The sequence below is a fragment of the Serinus canaria genome, chromosome 14 (assembly GCF_022539315.1).
Source record: "Serinus canaria isolate serCan28SL12 chromosome 14, serCan2020, whole genome shotgun sequence".
NCBI lineage: Eukaryota > Metazoa > Chordata > Aves > Passeriformes > Fringillidae > Serinus > Serinus canaria.
In genome coordinates this window covers 13,299,403-13,317,936 of record NC_066328.1, presented here as the reverse complement: position 1 = coordinate 13,317,936, position 18,534 = coordinate 13,299,403, and the positions used below count along the sequence as shown (strand labels likewise).

General features: G+C 46.5%; 2 protein-coding genes across 2 annotated transcripts; one reads left to right on the top strand and one right to left on the bottom strand.

Moving 5' to 3' along the window:
• The first annotated feature begins 9,023 nt into the window (after positions 1–9,023).
• Positions 9,024–10,745, top strand: ATP5MF (ATP synthase membrane subunit f). The gene is made up of 4 exons (XM_009091793.4): positions 9,024–9,157; positions 9,251–9,358; positions 10,181–10,297; positions 10,601–10,745. Exons 1-4 carry the CDS (start codon positions 9,145–9,147, stop codon positions 10,627–10,629), a joined length of 267 nt encoding a protein of 88 aa, XP_009090041.2. The 5' UTR covers positions 9,024–9,144; the 3' UTR covers positions 10,630–10,745.
• A 1,882-nt stretch (positions 10,746–12,627) lies between these two features.
• On the bottom strand, positions 12,628–18,435 carry CPSF4 (cleavage and polyadenylation specific factor 4). The gene is made up of 8 exons (XM_009091797.4): positions 18,153–18,435; positions 17,181–17,231; positions 16,540–16,692; positions 15,706–15,801; positions 15,461–15,554; positions 14,691–14,763; positions 14,046–14,138; positions 12,628–12,889 (listed from the first exon to the last, which is right to left on the bottom strand). The coding sequence occupies exons 1-8, from the start codon at positions 18,253–18,255 to the stop codon at positions 12,821–12,823; spliced, it is 732 nt and encodes a 243-aa protein (XP_009090045.1). The 5' UTR covers positions 18,256–18,435; the 3' UTR covers positions 12,628–12,820.
• Between the last annotated feature and the right edge of the window lie 99 nt (positions 18,436–18,534).

Sequence of the window (18,534 nt, the reverse complement as noted above, 5' to 3'; positions counted from 1 at the left end):
GTGCATTTATGGGGCCTTCAGCATATAAGATACTTATATTGCAAAACACCACATTCCTCAGCTCTGACGGAGCCTCTTTTATCTCCGTGGCAGATTCCTGAGCCTCAGTCGCTGCCAGAGGAGGGTGCACAGTGAGTTGCTGGCCAGGGACCCTGAGCTCCTCGTGCCTCAAGTCATTTACCCAGAGCACCAGTGACGTTATCGTGTTCAGCCCATATTTACTACAGCTACAAACTGATTCAGAGAAACCTGGAGTACAGGATTAATCATTACTCTTGGGATGTTGAAAATGGATACCAGAACGGACTTCCAAATTAGGTATCTAAAAGTCCTGCATCTCCCAGGAGAGCCCCATTACATCTCCCTACTCCTTCTAATGGAATCTATAGTATGTGAGCACGGCTTTGCCTCCCACAAGCCCTCCCTGCATAATTATCCCCAGCTCAGATTGCTGCCTTCTGTAATGGCTGGAGAACCACTTTCTTCAGGCTACTGAGATGTAAAGAGGAAATGTTTATTGCAAAATGCAAGTCAACCACAGCCAGTGGGTCTGGGCCATGGTGGAGGGATACAGAAATGGCTTCTTCTTCTTTTTTTGGCCTCAGAAATAGAACTCACTAAAAATAGCAGTTCCACAGGAACAAGACTGCCTGAAAATAGCTGTTTCTCAGGAGCAGGGCTGGCTGCTTCTGAAAGAAGTAGCTATTAATGTATAATTGTCCCTGAGGCTGGTTTCTGAGAAAATGCTGTACATACAGAGGGCTGTAAAGAGATATGTTCACAGCAGGGAACACAGGCACCCCTCTCTTGTCAGAGGTCCAGTGAACTCCAGTAGCTCATATCAGTGTATTTGATTCACTAGTCATAGGCACAGTTAGATCCATCACAGCACTGGGAAGTATTTCCATCTGTTCTGGTTAAGGCAGCACTCTAGGATGCTCTTATTAGTTAGACCAGTAAATAAGAAAACCTCTATCAACTTTAACCAAATGTGCACTGGTTCCTCTCCCAGGACTGAGCAAGCCTTACAAGCTAGAGCCAGCTCTGAAATCCCAACACTTTCTTTCCACAGAAGATCCAAGAACTTTGTTGAATTGCAGGTTGTACAATCTACTTCCAATTTCCTGCTCTACTCAGCACTTAAGAGTTTTCTTGCACAGATGCTACAAGGCAATAAATCTTCTGAAGAATGGCTCTACATTTCTCCCACTATGGTGTTGCCTTTTAATGAGCAAAGACAAATTGCTTGTGAGATTGGCTGATTGGTTGGTTATTCCCTAAAATGTCTCACTCATCCCTCTCATAACACCATGGGTTCAACAGCTCATTTCTTCTGTCTTCGTTTTCCTTCCCAGCACAGCCAGACAATATCTATATCGAGGCCATTCTCCTCCTGTTCTTCTCCCCTTAAGGAAAAATCCATCTGGCCAAAAGCAGCAGAGATTATGAAAGGTCCAGAAAAGGCAAATTTTGGAAAGCAGCAGCTTTAAGGAAACTGCAGTGGGGATGAAATACAGAGGGCCTGGCTGCTGCCATCACTTCAGTCCCTCAACACCAGTGCCAGAAACCACAGTAACCTCTGCTGGGAGCACCCCTGGATCCCAAAGGCTGTGGGACTGGGCTGGGTCATCACAGAATGGAAATCTTAGATTGCTCCTTCCAGGCTCTGCTCTAAGTGCTGCTTCAAGTAATATCTCCTCTGTTCACTGGTGATCTGACACTTCAGCATTCCAGTAACAGGAGAAGGCGCTTTCCACAAGAAGCTGAAGTTCTAAAGTTCTACCCTCTGAGTGGCCCAAGGCTGGTCTTGTACCTTGAGAAATTATTCTTTCTTTTCCTAACAGAATTCCAGAAAAAAAAAAAAAAAAAGGCACCCTGCTAGTCCTTACCCGAGGCTGCAGTTTCCAGCATGGAAACCACTGGTGCCCTGGGAAGGTTTACATTGCATGTGCATTGATGACCAACATTCCCAGGCTTCATTTGATCCTTGTTTGCTTAGGAGAGGGAACCAGAGATGCTGCAGCCTGGATGACTTCACATGACTACAACTGAAAAACATCTAAACCACAAAATATACAGGGCCAGAAGTGTGGTGCCTGATGTGGCCCAGTAATACTGTAGCAGGTACACACACCCTGTCACACAGCCATGACATCCAGCCACACCATTCTGATCCTTCCCTTCCCCATTGCCAAGTGGTTTGTTATATAACTGCACACATAAAGGGAAAGATCTGTAAAATATAGACACATAATATATGCTCCTTGCCTTTTTATTTTGCTAAAGTTTTGAAAAATATCTTGGGATCCTCAAAACCAATAGCCCATGAAAGACAGAGTGCTTGATTCCTGTTTGATAGCAGCAGGAGGAGGATTTTTTTTTTTTCAGCTCAGATCAGTTTGATTAAAGAAACGTTTTGTTGCAGCCGTCATACAGAGCTCATTAAAAAATACTCTACATTTGTGTAGCATTTATCATCCAAGAATCTCATCATGTTTTACAAAATGCAATTAATTAAACTATTCAACTCCCCCCGGAGAGGGATAAGGAAAATGGAGAGCTGCTTTAATCCATCACTGAACTGCAGCAGGTGCTGGGTTAGAGGAAAGCAGCTTTTCGACAGCACACAGCAGCACTGGATCAAGAAGAGAACATCTCCAGGCAAAGTCATCCAGGGAATATATCATACACCTTGTGTTTGCTTGAACTGTGCACTTCCACGAAAGGTTAAACGCCAATTCTTGCAGAGAAGAGGGGGATTTTTCACCCCCACCCTGCTCCCCAGGTTTGTATCTGAGGCACCTGGCAGCATAATGCCTTCCACTGAATCCCAAGCAGTTCTAAAGCCCAGGGGCACCCACGACCCTGCCTGGAACCCAGGAGGCAGAAGATATAAAGCCACACAGCTACAAATTGCATCTCACAGTCCTGGAATGTTGTGCAAGCTGGTGCTTAAAGTGGAGGGAGGGTAAAGTCCCTTTAATCCCTCGCTTACTTCCCTCTCCCCTCCCCATCCGTAAATCCACACCTGTTAAAGGTCACCCTGAAATGAAATACATTTAAATGCTTCCTGCTGCTGCTTGGCTCCCCTGTCCTGGTCCCCTATGATCCCTCCCAGTCCACACTGCGGAGTAGAGGGAAGGGGGGGTGCCCACGTGCCCTGCTTGAATGTCAGTGTCTCATGGCTGAAATCCCACCCGACTCTTAGCTGATCTTTAGAGAGGAATCTCCCTCTCACCCTGCCTTTAGGAACATATAGGATAACATGGCCATGGGGCAAGCCTGATTAGACAGATCTGTTATGCCACTTTCACTACCTAGGAAAAAGGTAGAATTTGATCTGGTGCAGTTTGGGGAGGGAATGCAAAGGATCGCTTTTGTGAGAAAGTATGACAACAAAACCACAGGGATATGTGCCAGGAGAGAATGATGCAAACAAACACATGGAGGGGGGGGAGATGGAGCAGTACCAACTCATTCACCAGTGATCAAAACGGCCATGAATCCAATGGCAGGTATGGATTAGAGAAAGAGCCTTTGCCTAACCCTGGGATACAAACCCTTCCATTTCTCAGTGAGAAGATGCGCTGGGTTGAGACTGGCTGGGTTGAGACTGGTCTGGGATCTGCAGGAAACAACATCAACAGGTGCCACAGGACTTTGGAGGCAATAATGTCCCAAAGCCATCAGTGTCTTTGGTCTGAGTAAGGCTCAATGTGAACAACTGAGCTTCTTCTAAGAAACAAGGTAGGAGAGAGAGAACAGCCATTGACTGCTTCAGCTGGGAAGGTCAAAGACAAATTCCACATTTATTTTCATCAGACATAAATGTAGGAAGAGAGAAGTACAAGGATTATGCTGGAGGAACTGACAATGGATTCAAAGATGGTAACAAGGTGATTTATTTTAAACCTCTGTCACATCGTTTAATTAGTCTCCAAATCCTCCCTTGATAATATGAGGCCCATTTGTACATCCCCCTGCTGGCCCACTCACACTTAGCCAAACAGACACATGGATAAGATGGAATTCATCACACCAATCTTCTCCCACTAATGAAGGCAGATCACCCTGCCCTTCTGGACTGATATCACAGTGCCATTCCCAGTAGGTACATGTCTTTCCTCTTTTTAGCATAAGAAACTGGGTTTTACTGGTCCCTGGTTCTATTTTCATGTTTGTCTCTGGGAAGCAGCCTCAGATACAGCTGTTGCTGCAGCAGATTTATCTCTGTGAAAATTCCTGCTTTGGTTTTGCAAGTGTTTTAATTAACGTACGTTATTTTAGTACACTTTACTACTGATAGCATGTAATTATCTCCCCACAGGTATATATTTAGCTAACCACCAGGCTGATCAAAGACTTATAAAATAAGTTACTTTTGCAACAGACACCAGATACAAGCAAAGGCCAGCAAGAGGGGACCAAAGGAGGAGGGAGAAATTCCCCCTCCCCACTCCTAAACTCAGGGCTCAAATTTCACCACTTAAAAAGATAACCATAACATTAATGTACACATTTTATCACCAGAGCAGGAAGATGCATCAACACTCAAGTGCTGTGAAGGAGAAAAGAACTATGTACATGCTAAACTATTAATCATTGGTAAGTGATCTCCTCTGCAAAGTGTTTTGAGGTTGATGAAGGAAAATGGCTCTATAATAACACAGAGCAAGCAATCTGCTTGCAATCACAGGTTCATTCTCTCAACTGCTTTTGCCATGTCAATCCCTAGGTATTATTATCTCTGCAAGGCAATTCACCATTTTCCTGAGGAGGTCTGGCCATGGAAGAGATTTCAAACTCCACACCCTTTTCTTATCCTATTCAATACTGGAGTCTGGTTTCCACTGCAAGCACAATTTTAGATGAATGATGCTGAAACCCCAGCAGCTGCTCTGCTCTCACCACACCAGACTGTTCATGCAATTAAAAAATAACTGACTGGATGAAGCAACCTGGGGCCATAACTTTTCTCCAAATTACTGGCTGATAGAACGTGCATCTCTCTGTTGAGCTTCTGCAAGAGCTGGTAGCCTGTGATCTCTCTTTCTCCTTGATGGCTGCAGCTCTTTAACCTGTGCTGGTGGGAATTCATCAGATTGAAATGAGTGCTTTGGAGCCAAGAGGCATCCTGTGCCAAGCCACATGTTTCAGAACCATATCTGGTCCACAAACCACTGAAGGTTTGATCCTTTATTAAAAGCACTGGGTGCTTGGTCATCAGTTTCAGTGGGCACGGGATCATTTAGGTAAATCCTCGTTTCTTGACCTTCTTGAAGGCCACTCTGTGCTGCCCCACACACCTGCAGACACTGTGTCTGTATATTCCTGCAGGACCACTGACCACCCAGGTGAGACCCTGAGTCTTCAAAGGGTGGCACACAGAACGGGAAACGTGACCCCAACCTCCAAGGGAGGATGTTTTGCTTTTTACTTCTCCTTTTCAGCAACTCAGATGAAGTGTGACTTAACTTTTTGGGCCACATCTGAATCTTTGGATTAAAAGCTGCAATATTATGTGTTACCCTTGTTAGTGGAGAAAGGAAATCTCTTTTGTATCCATTGACGTCTTTTGCAAAATGCTCTGTGTTTTTTGAATTTATTTCTATTTTTATTTCTACTTCTATTATTTCTATGCCATTATGTACAAACTTCACAGCATTTTTTAGAGATGTCTTCTCTAAGATGAAAACCTCAGGGCAACACTCCATTAGGCTTTTATTTTTAGAGGTTGGGCTAAACCTTCTTGAAATTGGTAGGTTTAACTGCATTCTTTTATTTAAGGTAGCTGAAGGAGACATTAAGTCTATTGCCACCCACAATACAAGATTGCTCAAGAACCTGAAGGCTCTGGAAGGACAGCTTGGAGTAGGATATTAAAAGGAAAGAAGGTTACGTGTGGATGCTACGGTTCAGGTGGAGGAAGAGACAGAGAGACAGAGTATGGAAACAAGCAGAGAACGGAAACTTCAAAGAGCCTGAACAATCACTGATATAAGACCTGGACTGAATACAAGGACTTGGGGTCACATTGCTGCCTGGAGCAGGTGTGCAGCTCTAGGCAAGGCAACTGGTTCTCAGTGTGTGAATTCTTCTGTGGTCAGGAAAAAAGCGCTGTGAGAATTCTTGTAAGCAAACAGAAACACATCAGAAACATCTTTCTTTGTCACAGATCCTCCCATCTGGATCTACCAACAAGACCCCGAGTTTTGGCCAGCAGTACAGGTCAAAAGCAGGAAATGTGCAGCAAAACCTTCTGCACATCTGTACCATTCCACTCTTCCTGCTGGATCAGGTTAAGGTGGCATAAAGAGAACAGCCCTGATCCTCTCACCCTGCCAGCATGGGCAGCTCAGGCCAAGGCTTGAGTCACTGCTGCCTCTAATTGAATTGGAGATGGATCCTCATTAAGGACGTCCATTCTTACCCTAACAATCCAAATTTCCCCAGATCTTGCTATAAGCAGTTTGAGCAGCTTTATGTGCTCTTCTACTCTGCAGGGAACTCCTTAAAACGAGGCCCCCGCCACTGGCTTTCTTCCTGTAGGTGAATTAATCTGCCTTGCATGAGTAATCCTATTTAAAACAATAGGTTGCCTTGCAAGAATGAGGGAAGCAAGTTTGGAGCATGATTTTCTGCAAGTACTGTAAAAAGGGCACATAGTAGTTCATCAGGGGACACTTCAGCCATAAAACGACAGTTACCGGTAAAGTCCAATAATAAAATAAAGGATAATTTAATAAGAGGATTTTTAACTCATTTAGCAGGGTCTAAATTTGGAACCCTTTCTTCAGGTGATCAGACACACTATACATTCCTAATCTTACTTTCCGTTAATAAGGAAAAAAAAATTAAAAATCAAGCAGCAAGCAATGTATTCCTTCTGCCTTTTTTTAAAAATGATGTGATGTTATGTTATATTATGCTATGCTATAGAAGTACTCAATGTAAATAAATTAATTTTGGTAAAATAGAAGGTGAAGCTAGACGTGGATACTAGCCTCTGATGTGTGACACAGTTCCATATATCTTCAGACAGCACAAGTCCCTCGCCTCATTTAATACCAGGTAACACAACCCTGCAGACTCCAAGAATCCTGCAGTGGCAGGAGGGAGGAGTATAGAATAAGACTCTGTGAGCTGAGAAGTAAAAGCTGCAGAGATTAGTGTTTATGTGGGAGCTCTGTGGGCTCCTTTCAGCATCCTTAATTTAGTTTTCATCTCTGATCCGCTCTACCAGTCCTCTGTGGGATGGAGATTTCATATCCCGGAATCCCGGGGTGCTGTTTGACCTGTCAGGGGCAGCGGGGGAACGGCTGCTCCCTGTTTACCGCTGCAGCACTTTGCTTTTCAGCTCCAGCACAAGAAACAACAACAAACCCTGACACTGCCATGAACCTGCACGAGAGGATTTGAAGCCTCTAGAGGTCACTACACGGGGACCATCAGCCGCAGCCGCTGCCTGCGAGTGACACCTGCTGGAGTCACACCTGGTGCCGCCACCCAGGGCTGCAGGTGTGCCCAGGGTGGGCCCGAACCCCCCAGCAAGGCTCTGGGGAAAAACAAAATAAATCTGGGTGGCTCTTTCCCTGAGCTGGTGCAGTCTCACCTCAAGTTCTGCATGAGTTTTGGGCACCACAAAACAAAATATAAAGCAATTAAAAGAAGGGCTACAGAGATGGGGAAAGGTCTAGGGGAGAAGCAAAACAAGGAGTGGTTGAGGTGACTTGGGTTGTTCAGCTGGAGGAGACTGAGGGGAGATTCACCAGGGCTGCAGCTCCTCCCGAGGGGCAGCACAGGGCCAGCTCCAATCTCTGCTCCCTGAGAGCAGGAACAGGATTCAAGGGAATGGCTGGAATGTCAGAGGGAGTATCAGTAAAAGGTTCTTCTCCCCAAGGGGAGTGGGGCACTGACCAGGATCCTCAAGAAATGGTCACAGCCACTGTCAGGGCTGCACAGGCTGTTCCATGCAGGGCTAGCAGTTCGACTCTGATCCTTGTGGGTCCCTTCCAACTCAGGATATTCTGCAATTCCTGTTTCAGGAAAATAAAATTTATCTCTATCAGCACATTAACTGCTCCACCACTCTGGTTGTGTGGGTTTATTTATACCGTATACCCCAACCCAGCCTCTCCTTTTGCCTTTGACACCCTTCCAGAGGAGCTGGAGCAGAACACAGCATATTCCCACGGGGAAAACTCTTCAGTGGGCACTGAAGAAGAACTTCTTCCAGTACAATAAGTGACAATTTCAATGTATGTTGCAGTATATGCTGTCTGTGAGCACATATTTACCGTGTTAGAGCTGTAACTTAAGAACACACTGGAAAAGGTTCATTTGTGGGACATCGACAAGATTGCTGATGGAGACGTGTGAAGATGCTGATGACAACTTGTGAATTTTTCTATATTTCCTCACAATCTGAAGCACTGCAAGGAGGGCACCTGACACCCCATAACGTGGGACGGTGCGAGGCGCTGCCCTGGGGGATTGAGGGACATGATCAGGAGTTGTTTACCATCCCCTGAGGAAGAGCACAGCTGATGAAGGGACCTGCTGGACTGGAAATGAAAGGAAAATCCCTCAGGTGCCCCAGCCCTCTGCCAGGCTGGCAGTGCCTGCGGCAGCTAGGGCAGAGGGTGCAGCCCCCACTGGGGAATTGGCTCCCAGAGAGGAGATCACAGAATCATGGAATGTTAAAGAATTGGAAGGACCTTAAAGATCATCCAGTTCCAACCCCCTGCCATGCGCAGGGACTACCTTCCACTGGATCACATTGCTCCAATCCCTGTCCAACCTGGCCTTGGACACTTCAAGGGATGGGGCAGCCACAGCTTCTCTGGGCAACCTGTGCCAGGGCCTCACCACCCTCACAGGGAGGAAAATTTTCTGTATATCTAATCAAAATTTCCCCCACTTCCAATTAGTACCCATTACTCCTTGTCCTGTCCCTAGGACAGGCTGGACGGGCCCAAGGCGGCACCGGGACTGCCACGGTCCCTCCTGAGGGGACCGTGACACACCCAACATGGCGCCGTGACACACCCAACATGGCGGCAGCGCCGTCCCGCCCGCCAGCCGCGTTCCCGCCCTTCCCTCCTCCCATGAGCCCCCGCGCCTGTCCCTTCCGGGCACACCAAGATGGCGAAGCCGGGTGAGTGTGGGGGGATCAAGGTGACCGCGGTGTTTCCCTCCTTCCCTCCCTCAGCCCCGCGCTGACCGGGCTCTGTCCCTCTCCCTGCCGCAGTTCTCCTCAAGGACACGAAGCTGATGGACGTGAAGCTGGGCCAGCTGGGCAGCTGGCTGGCCATGAGGGACTTCACCCCCGGCGGCATCTTGGGGGCCATTCGGAGAGGTGAGGGGGCTGCGGGGGAGGCCCGGAGGGTGCGGGACTCTCGTTCCTTCTCCTGACGGAACCAGGGGAAATAGCACACAAGAATCCTTGCCTGCCGGAGAGGATGTTGCCTGGGATAGGATGTCTGGCAGCGCAGGGGCTGCTCCATGGCCAGTTTTGCTTTCCCAGAGCAGTTTCTCCTGTAACATCTCGTTTTTCTATCTGTAAATTTATTTCTTGTGTGGGCTTTATGCACTGGATGTTTGTTCTCGGTGTTCCTTCTTGTATTAAGGGGAAATGGGGTGCCCTTAGTCCTGAACCCGTTGGCTGAAAATCTTGGGGTTTCACAGCATCACAAGTAAACAAAAAAGGATTAAAAGGCAGTTGATCCCTAGAGATGGTCAAAGAGGAGACAGAGCCATTATGGATCACTTAGGACCAATGTCGTTTGCTGTAGATACAAATGTCATTCAGGTAGCTTTAAACATAAAATGTCAAATGCAAGTGTCTGCCTTTGATAATTCATGTGTGCATGTGTATAATGTATGGAAGAGTTAGATAATTCCAAAGCAACCTAATAACATTTAGGAAAAATAATGGGGAAATGGATTTTTTTCCCTTTTTTTTTTTTTTTTTTTTTTTTTTTAAGGCTTAGGTCTAATAACTTGGGATCACATTGCTCACCCAACACACAGGTTTCCTCCTCTCAGACTTGCTTCTGAGACCATCAAATGTTTCATTACAACCAATTTCTTGAAGTTTTGTGAATCTAGGCTGCTTCTTTCTTTCCCAGGGTAACAAACAACTCATCTGATTGCTCTGAAAGATTTTCCTCCTCCACAGGTCACGAGAGATACTACAACAAATACATCAACGTGAGGAAGGGGGGCCTCGGGGGTCTCTCCATGGTGCTGGCTGGGTATGTCATCCTCAGCTACATGTGGAGCTACAGTCACATCAGTAAGTAAAAACCATGGCTGACTGTGTGCAGGACAGCTTGGAAGGTTGCCTGGGGATAAAAACAATTACCTGCTGCTACTTTTAGAAATAGAATAAGACTGTTGGCAAAAAAACTTCTTTTAGCCAAAGAAAACTGGAATGCTTACTGAGTATTTTCTTGGCAATGAAGAAAGTTTAGACCTCGGTGCCTGTCTGACCTGATGCTCAGGGCTTTTTCAGAATGCTTTCTTGCCTGTAATTTCAGGTGTGGTGGGGTTTTCTCTTGTGAGTTCAGCAGAATTAACTTGCTGTGCTTTGCTGCAGAGCATGACCGCAGGAGGAAATACCACTGAAACACCCTCAGAAGGTGAAGGTGCAGCTCCTGGCACAGCTACCCTGACAGAAGACATCAGAACTATGGATATTAAACCTGTACTCTTGTGACCAATAATAAAGTGCATACACTTTACATTTCCTGAGCTGACACTCTCCTAATTGAATTGTTAATTGTATTGTACAAATAAATTTGTCTTCTGAGAGTTTCACCGCTCAGGGTAAGTTCAGAGGGAAAGCAGCTGCTCCTTTGGCTCTATTACGAACTGGGGGAACTGTTGGTAACTGATTCCTGTTTGATAAAAATGATAGCATGGGATTGCCTCTTCCTGGCCACTGGGGACAGGCTGCACAAGGGGCTGAGAGGATGTGTTGTGATTTGAAAGAATATCTGAGCTTTGTGTGCCCTGTGGGTGTTTCTGGTTCTCAGTCAGGCTCTCACCAGGGGCTGGAGGTGTTTTGGGCAGTTTTCCATCACTGCAGAGCACCTGTCTGAGAGGAGACAGGGCTCCTGTCACTGCCTCAGGTAACCCAAAATTTCCTTCAGAACTCCTTTCACTGCCAAAACTTGGAGGTCATTCTGAGTGAGAATAAGCTTCAGACTTTTAATCTATCAAAACAAAGAGAAGGACACCTTTCTTGCTTGACTTAAATGCAGCTCAAAGGAGCATCTGTGGGTTTGGCCCCAGCTCACCTTCTCATGCCCCAAAAATCACACCAACACCTGGAGCTGGGCACTGCTGCCCACCTGACCCATCCTTGTCTGAACAGCAGGGAGGGTGAAAACCCCTTCTTGAGGGACATGAACAATCTCCCAAGAGCTTCAGTTGTTACAGGAAGGCTTTCGGTGTTGGAAAACTGGTACTGAAGTCCAAAAGCTCCTGAACTTGATGGGGAAGGTTATCAAACACTAGAGTGTTTTAGCTCTCTTTCCACATGCCCAGCTACAAACAGATCACAGCTCAGTCTGAGGGGGGCACAGAGTGTTAACAAAGTGTCTGACGGTCTGTGAGTTCAGACTTGGAACTTCCACAGTGAAATAAGTGCAGTCATTGACACCAACACAGGCTCTGGTCACTTCTCTTAATCCAGCCACATTTACCTTGTTCTTCAAGAAAAATAAATTCACAGCCAGCTTTTGCCATCAGTACATTTCAATAAAAACAAAGTATAAAGGCAGGCAGCAAATGAAGAGATGGGGTAGAATCAATAAGGCTCACATTGTGGATAATTTTTTCTTTTAATTCACATTTTGTCATTGGCCCTTCTGAAATAGTCATCTCAAAATAAACGGAGTTTGTGTTGAAAAAAAAATACACTTTCAGAAGGAATCTCTACCAACACTTTAAAAGCAGTGTTCCATAAGAATATACAGCTCACTTCCTGCTCTCTAGCATGGGAATACCTGCTCAGTGTGAGCTGGATGGTGGGGGCTGAGACAAGGCTCTTCTATTCCTACTCTAAGCCGTGCTCTTGTCCCTCCTTTCTGCAAGTGGGAACCGAGCACAGATGCAGCTTTCCTATAATCATTGTTCCTTATTGTCTGGCTAACCAGAGAGATGCCAATTTATTCTCCCCCTGATCAGTTCTCTCCCAGAGAACTGATTTCTAACCTTCAGTACAGCAAGAAGCACAGAAACAAAGCGAGTGGACACAGGTTTTACTGCCTGATTGATGTACGTGAGGGGTTTCGTCAGCCACCAGGACAAGCTCATCAGGCTGACCTGGAAAAAGGACTTGGCTTTTGAAGAGCTACAGGACAGCAGAATCCCTGCGTCCTCACTGAGGAGAAGGCATTGCAAGTGTTAAGTTTTCCCAGTCAGTCTTCCTGCTTCCACAAGGAGGGCTGAAATGCTGCAGATTCTCCAAAGAGAAGTGGCAGAAGGAAAATACTTTAAAGAAACACTGGCCTAAGATGTGTTTATGTGGAGTGCTGCACCAGTAAGGGCTTGGTTTATCTACTGGCTTTTAGATCTACCTTTCATAAGGGCTCAATGAACACAGGCGGAGGCCAAAACTGATTTTAAAAAGGTTAAAACTTAAAAAAAGTTGGGAACAATTACAAAAATGTTGCTTAGCAGCAGCCAGCCTCTGACCAGTTCTTTCAGTAATGGCATTAAAAAAACAACCTGATTAATAGCTCCAGACATTGTGCTAGGCAGAAACCTTTCCTCAGTGGCAACAGCTCCCTTGCACCTTCCTGCTGCTCCTTCACTGTCCACTGAGAAAGGCCAGGTGTCCTTTGGTGCATCTGTTGGCATAATGACCTTTTTCACCACACTGAAAGAGAAAGAGACAGGAATTATTGCAGAGATACAGCTCTTTCCTCCTAGCTGCTTTATTAAGGCATCCAGCAACTGCTCCCATTTGGAAGCTTTTCCACACGTGGAAGATGCAGCATTTAGCAGGTGCAGTGAAACACGGTGTCAGGAGGGACAGGACTTATGGGCTGCTACCACGCCTTGGAGCAAAAACTGCTTCTATGCTGGGAGCAACCTGATGCCATGTTACTCTAAGGCATTTCCAAGGAGAGAACCCTCAGCACACAAGGAGGATTTCAACATTTGAGGCTTCTCAGACTACTCCACGTGATATGCACCATATCCATGGGGGCTCTTTTGATCTTCATGAATAAACAGAGAAAAGCACCTCTGAACTTGAGAAAGTCACAGATTCGTGATTTTGCATCTTGAAGCTACTCAAACACAGAGAAATGCCAGTATCTGGTGCAACAGCCTTCTCCAGATCTTTTTTACTTGCAGATTAAAGAGGCAGCTACTAAAGGTTTTCAGTGAAATGGATCCAGCTATCCCTGTCCAATCACAGTGACTTTCACCCAAACAAGAACCTAAGGCTCAGAGCTGACATGTAAAATGCTGTAAATGTCAGGGCTAAAAGGACAGGAATATTCTTTGTCCTTTTCTAGTGAGTGTGGCTTTTGTGGAAAAATAAGGAGATGGAAACTTGATTGTGTCCAAATTTTCCTGGTGCTCCTCAATGAGCAACCAGGGTGAACAACTCATTCCTTGGTTTGACACCACAGGGTGCATTTACAGCTCAGACACTGAGCAGCTTTGCAAACCTAATTTCTGTTACTTTCAATGACCTTCCAGGAGAAGGGAATTTACACCTACCAGTATAAGCAAATCAGCTTATGAGACAAAAAATTACTATTAACTCTTATTTTGAAATGTGCAGCTTGACAGTCTCCTTTCAGTCTTTGGGGCAGGGTTTTCCTGTTTATTAGCAGACAGCAAAGTCCTACAGAATTTGTCATTGTCACAGCAAGGCAGCGACCTCAGAACTCAAGGCCAATTCCCACAGCTGTATCCAGGCACCACACAGTGTCTACTGAGCAGAGCTCAGAATTTATGGACCTTTTTACACTGTGAAAAAGCCTTCTACCTTCCCTCCTGAGCCCTCCCTTCTGCATTACCTTGTAGCAGGTGACCTGCTCCAACGGCCGGGGTCCTCTGTTCCCACTGTTGTTATTTTGAGATTGCATGACTCCAATGACTTGGGGTGTCCTCTGTTGGGTAGGAGAAGAGTTCTGACTCGTTAAATGCATCAAGGATAAAGATCTTTGTGGCTTTTGTTTTGTTAAGAAGGGAAAAGAGCACCCCATATGTCAAATGATCAATTTTCCTCCAAATCTGTGTGTGGGTGCTCTGCCAGCTGGAGCACCAGAAAGAAGAAATCAAGCACTGAGCCTTACAAAGCCCAGTGATCCTGTTTTTCTCTGGAAAGCAGATTTGGAGAGTAGGTTTAGGCTGCTAAAATATCATTGCCATCACGGAGGGATGTCACCCTGATTACAAAACCTGGCAGACTGCTGCACAACCACATATGATGTGTTTCTGTGTAGCGTGGGAGTGTTCTGTGACATGATCTCCATGTGAAGTTGGAACAATTGTGGGGTTTCATCACTACAATGGCACTCAGGGTTGCTCACTGTTTAATTCTCCCTTCCAAACCCAAGAGCCTGGGTGCCCAATTTTGACCACTTGACAACCTATTCTATTTAAAGCACTGTGGGAGAGCTTTGAGGGTGGCTGTGTGGGGAGGCAGGGAATCTGGGTACCTTTTGCTGTGTTTGTGTTGGCTGAGGCAGTGGTGGTTGCTCTGTGGTTCCCATTGGCAGTTCAAACCGAGGGCTGGTTTAGATGGAAACAAGAAAATTGATTCTCAAATCATATGCCAACATTTTATCATCAGCTCAGTCAAGTAACTCCAAACAACAAAACATTCAGCCAGTTAAATCTGGCTCACAGGAAACAGGCCTCCCCCTCCCCACTTCTCTTTACATATGTGTTGCATATCCCTCTGCCTCCTGGAATATAAATCCATGTGATTCCACTGCACTGATCACCATGCCAGTCTTACTTGGAACTCCCTGGAGAGGCCCTGCCCCATATCATAGACTGGCTTGGGTTGGAAGGGATTCAAAGCTCATACAGTTCCAACAGTTCCAACCCTCCTGCCACAGGCAGGACCACTTTGAACTATCCCAGGTTGCTCCAGCTCCATCTAACCTGACTTTGGACACTTTCAGGGATGGGGCAGCCACAGCTTCTCTGAGCAACCTGTGCCAGGGCCTCCCCACACTCACAGGGAAGAATTTTCTAATTCCTAATCTAAACCTACTCACTTTCAGTTTGAAACCATTTCTCCTTGTCCTGTCACTACATGCTTTTGTAAATACGTTTTCAATCCTCAAATCAGTAAAAATTTGGCCCAACTAAACACTGGCAAATCCCCAAACCATTGGGAAGCACGGGAGCACCCTCATTTGACATGTACCAGACCACAAAGGAAACACAAGGCTGCAGGGCAGGCCTGGAGCATACTCACTGCATGAATTTACAGGCAGGGCCCTCTGGACAGAATCCTACCAGGTAATTCACACAAATGACTCTCCGAGTGTGCCGATGTCTGCACAGGGGACCTGCAACAACACAAAGCTCAGCAGCTCACATTCCACACATCCACATCCCAGCAGATCCCAGCACATCCACCCGCAGAGCATGCAAAGATGGAACAGCAACACTCCCCCTTGATCTGCAGGCACAGGAACAGAAACTGTGGGAGGCACATACCGTGTTTGCAGAAGCCTCTGTCATACCAGGGACAGTCTTTGATCTTTGACTCCGGGTCAATGTGCAAGAATGGACATTCCTTGTTACTGCATTCCCCTGTACCAAAGGCAAACACACTTCTCAGTCAATTGTGCAGGTCTGAGATCAAAATGACTCTCAAAACATTACCCGGATCATGTAGCTGCCACAGAGCTGTTACCAACATTTGTAAGTTCAGGCACAACAGTCTCGCTGCCTGCCTTAACCTCCATGAAGAGCTCCAAAGACTCACCCCTGGTGAGCCAAGTTCTACCAGACTGGATGATTTATGTTTTTAAAAACAATGGGTGAACTAAATTTGAAAGAGCAGTCACGGTAACAAAACCCAAACATTTAGTGCACCAGAAGTGTGGAGAAACTACAAATTGCACACTAACCTCAATCCAAGGAAACCTACAAGACTGTAGGTTTCTGGCACCAAGTTGCCTCATTATGTCCAGATCTCCAGAGCTGGAATGCAAGTGCACAAAAGTTTTGCACACCCATGCCCCCTACTGCTCATCAGCTCCCTAAAATCAGAGTCATGCAAAGACCAGCTGCTCATCTCATACCCAAAAAAAAAGAACTTAAAGCAAAAAAAAAAAAAAAAAAAAAATCAGTAAAACCAGCAGTTTCCCTCCTCTTCCTGTATGGGACAAGCAATCAAGTGAAAACATCTACAATACATCACAAATTTACGTGGAGAATAAGATGGAGCAGATCTGGAAAAATGTCAGTCTAACATCAGACACAGAAGAATGTAATGCCACGAGGAGGGATCTTCTTCAGACTCCCACACCTGCAGGAGCTGCTTACCAAATTTGGAGTAGAAGTAACACTCAGGCATCTTGGTCATGTCATACTCGTGCAGGAACTCGCACTGGTCTCCCTTTTTGCACAGTCCTCGTAGCCAGTGTTTACAAACAACTGTCTTTTCCCCACTGATGTGTCTGAATGGGCACATGCCTCCTGTGGAAGGGTGGCAGAAGGGAAAAAAGAATAATTAGTGTGTCACACAGAGCAACAGCAGCCTCTCTGCAAGAGGGGTCTCAGAAGACATTACCTATGATTTCAGGCTTAAGTGATAACAGCAAAACAGGGAGTTCCAAAACAGCCTTTGATACCCTCTAATGAGCTTCACAACAAAGTCTCCAGCTCTTAATCCTGGAAACTAGAAACCACAGCAACTAAAAGGCAGATCCACAGCAAAGTCAGCTTATGGTGAGTTCAAACCTTCCTTTAACAGCGGCTTTGCTTATTAACTTCCCAGCTCTCTTAAAAAACACCATTGTTTCTCAATTGCTGCAGATATTCCAACATCCTTCAGTTTTCTCCTATATCTGGGTTATCCCCTCAGCTTTACAGAACCAAAGCACTATAATCAGTGCTGGAAAATCTGTTTTCACCCTCCCATCCTGTGAGAATAATTGCCTTTTCCAATATTCCACACAACTTGCCTTTTCCACATGCCGCCTTTAAAAAAAACTCACAGACAGCCGCGCCCGATTCTGTGGGGAGAACAAGGAAACATTATTTATTTTATCAAAGCTTCATGGCAACCTTTAAAACATTTCCTGCTCTAGAAAGAAAATCTGATCTCCAAGAGAAAAGCAACATTTGGGTTTGGGGAACTGACTTTCCTGCGGGAGTTCCTTGTGAAAGCCTGGCACTCAAAAATATCTGTTTTCTTCTTGAGGGACAGCAAGGGGAGTTTGCAGAGATTTGGAGGTGCTTGTTTTGCTTTTCAACTATTTAAGTTCTCAACTGGGTTTTCCTCTGCTGTTAAGTCAGTCATATCACAGAATATCCTGAGCTGGATAGGACCCACAGGGATCATCACAGTCCAACTCCTGAACCCTGTATTTGTAGTCATGGCATTAAAAGTCTTATATTTCTTTACCAGAACTGCCTGAAACAACCATTAGCATGTTATTCCCTGCAGATTCTGACAAAGAGGAACATTCAAGGGAGTTAAACACAAGTTCAGTAGCCCAGCCAGAAAAAATCCGCAAACTGTGAATCTCCTGAGTCTGTGTCAGACTGAAGGAAAGATTTAGGGAGTCAGCCATGGATATACATACAGCTGATGACTCTTCCCATCGAAATACCTCATCTACCAAAAGGGAATGAAAAAGGAAATATAAAGTACGGTGCGGGAGAGTGATGTTTATTCACGGTAACATCTCAGCTTTAATTTTCCAGCCTGGCTGGCAGTAACTACGAATTTCACTAAGTAGAAAAGACAAACATCTGGGTTATGACAGAAACCTCACGGGGAAAGCGGAAGTTGGGAGGATCTAGGGGTAAGACCTGAGGAAGACGCTCAGATCCCTGCAAACCTCCCAGGCACCCCAGCCCTACCCAGCCCACCCTCCTCGGCCCCAGGGCCTCGGCCCGAGCCCCCCGCGGAGGAGAGAGCCCACACGCACTGTCCATGCCAGGGAAGGGGAGCGGCTGTGCCCCCAGCTGCTGCTCCACGGCCAGCTCCAGGTCGAATGTGATGTGATCCACGCTGGCGATGAGCTCTTGCATGGTGGCAGCTGGGGGCCGCCGGCAACGGGAAGGTAGGGGCGGAATGGTGGCGGTGTTGGAGGCCGCGGGCGGGCGGGCCCGGGCGGGCCCAGCCCGGCCCGCTCCGCTCCGCGCCGGCAGCGCCTGCAGTGAGGGGAGGCGGCGGCGGCAGCCCCGTGGCCGCCCCGCGCCGCCCGCCCGCGGAATGACGGGACCCACGGCGGGCACGGCCGCCCGGCGGGCAGCGCGCGCGCTCCGGCCAATCAGCGCTCGGGGCGCCCCAGCCCGGCGGGCAGCGCG

What these genes read in the sequence shown, in the direction of transcription:
- ATP5MF (XM_009091793.4), top strand. An exon ending in CTTGGGGGCCATTCGGAGAG is followed by an intron (nt 9,359 to 10,180) that starts GTGAGGGGGCTG and finishes CCTCCTCCACAG; the next exon opens with GTCACGAGAGATACTACAAC. An exon ending in GTGGAGCTACAGTCACATCA is followed by an intron (nt 10,298 to 10,600) that starts GTAAGTAAAAAC and finishes GCTTTGCTGCAG; the next exon opens with AGCATGACCGCAGGAGGAAA.
- CPSF4 (XM_009091797.4), bottom strand. Translation starts at nt 18,255, where the DNA reads ATGCAAGAGCTCATCGCCAGCGTGGATCACATCACATTCGACCTGGAG. An exon ending in TTACTTCTACTCCAAATTTG is followed by an intron (nt 15,802 to 16,539) that starts GTAAGCAGCTCC and finishes CCTTTGGTACAG; the next exon opens with GGGAATGCAGTAACAAGGAA. An exon ending in CCTGCCTGTAAATTCATGCA is followed by an intron (nt 14,764 to 15,460) that starts GTGAGTATGCTC and finishes CATCTAAACCAG; the next exon opens with CCCTCGGTTTGAACTGCCAA.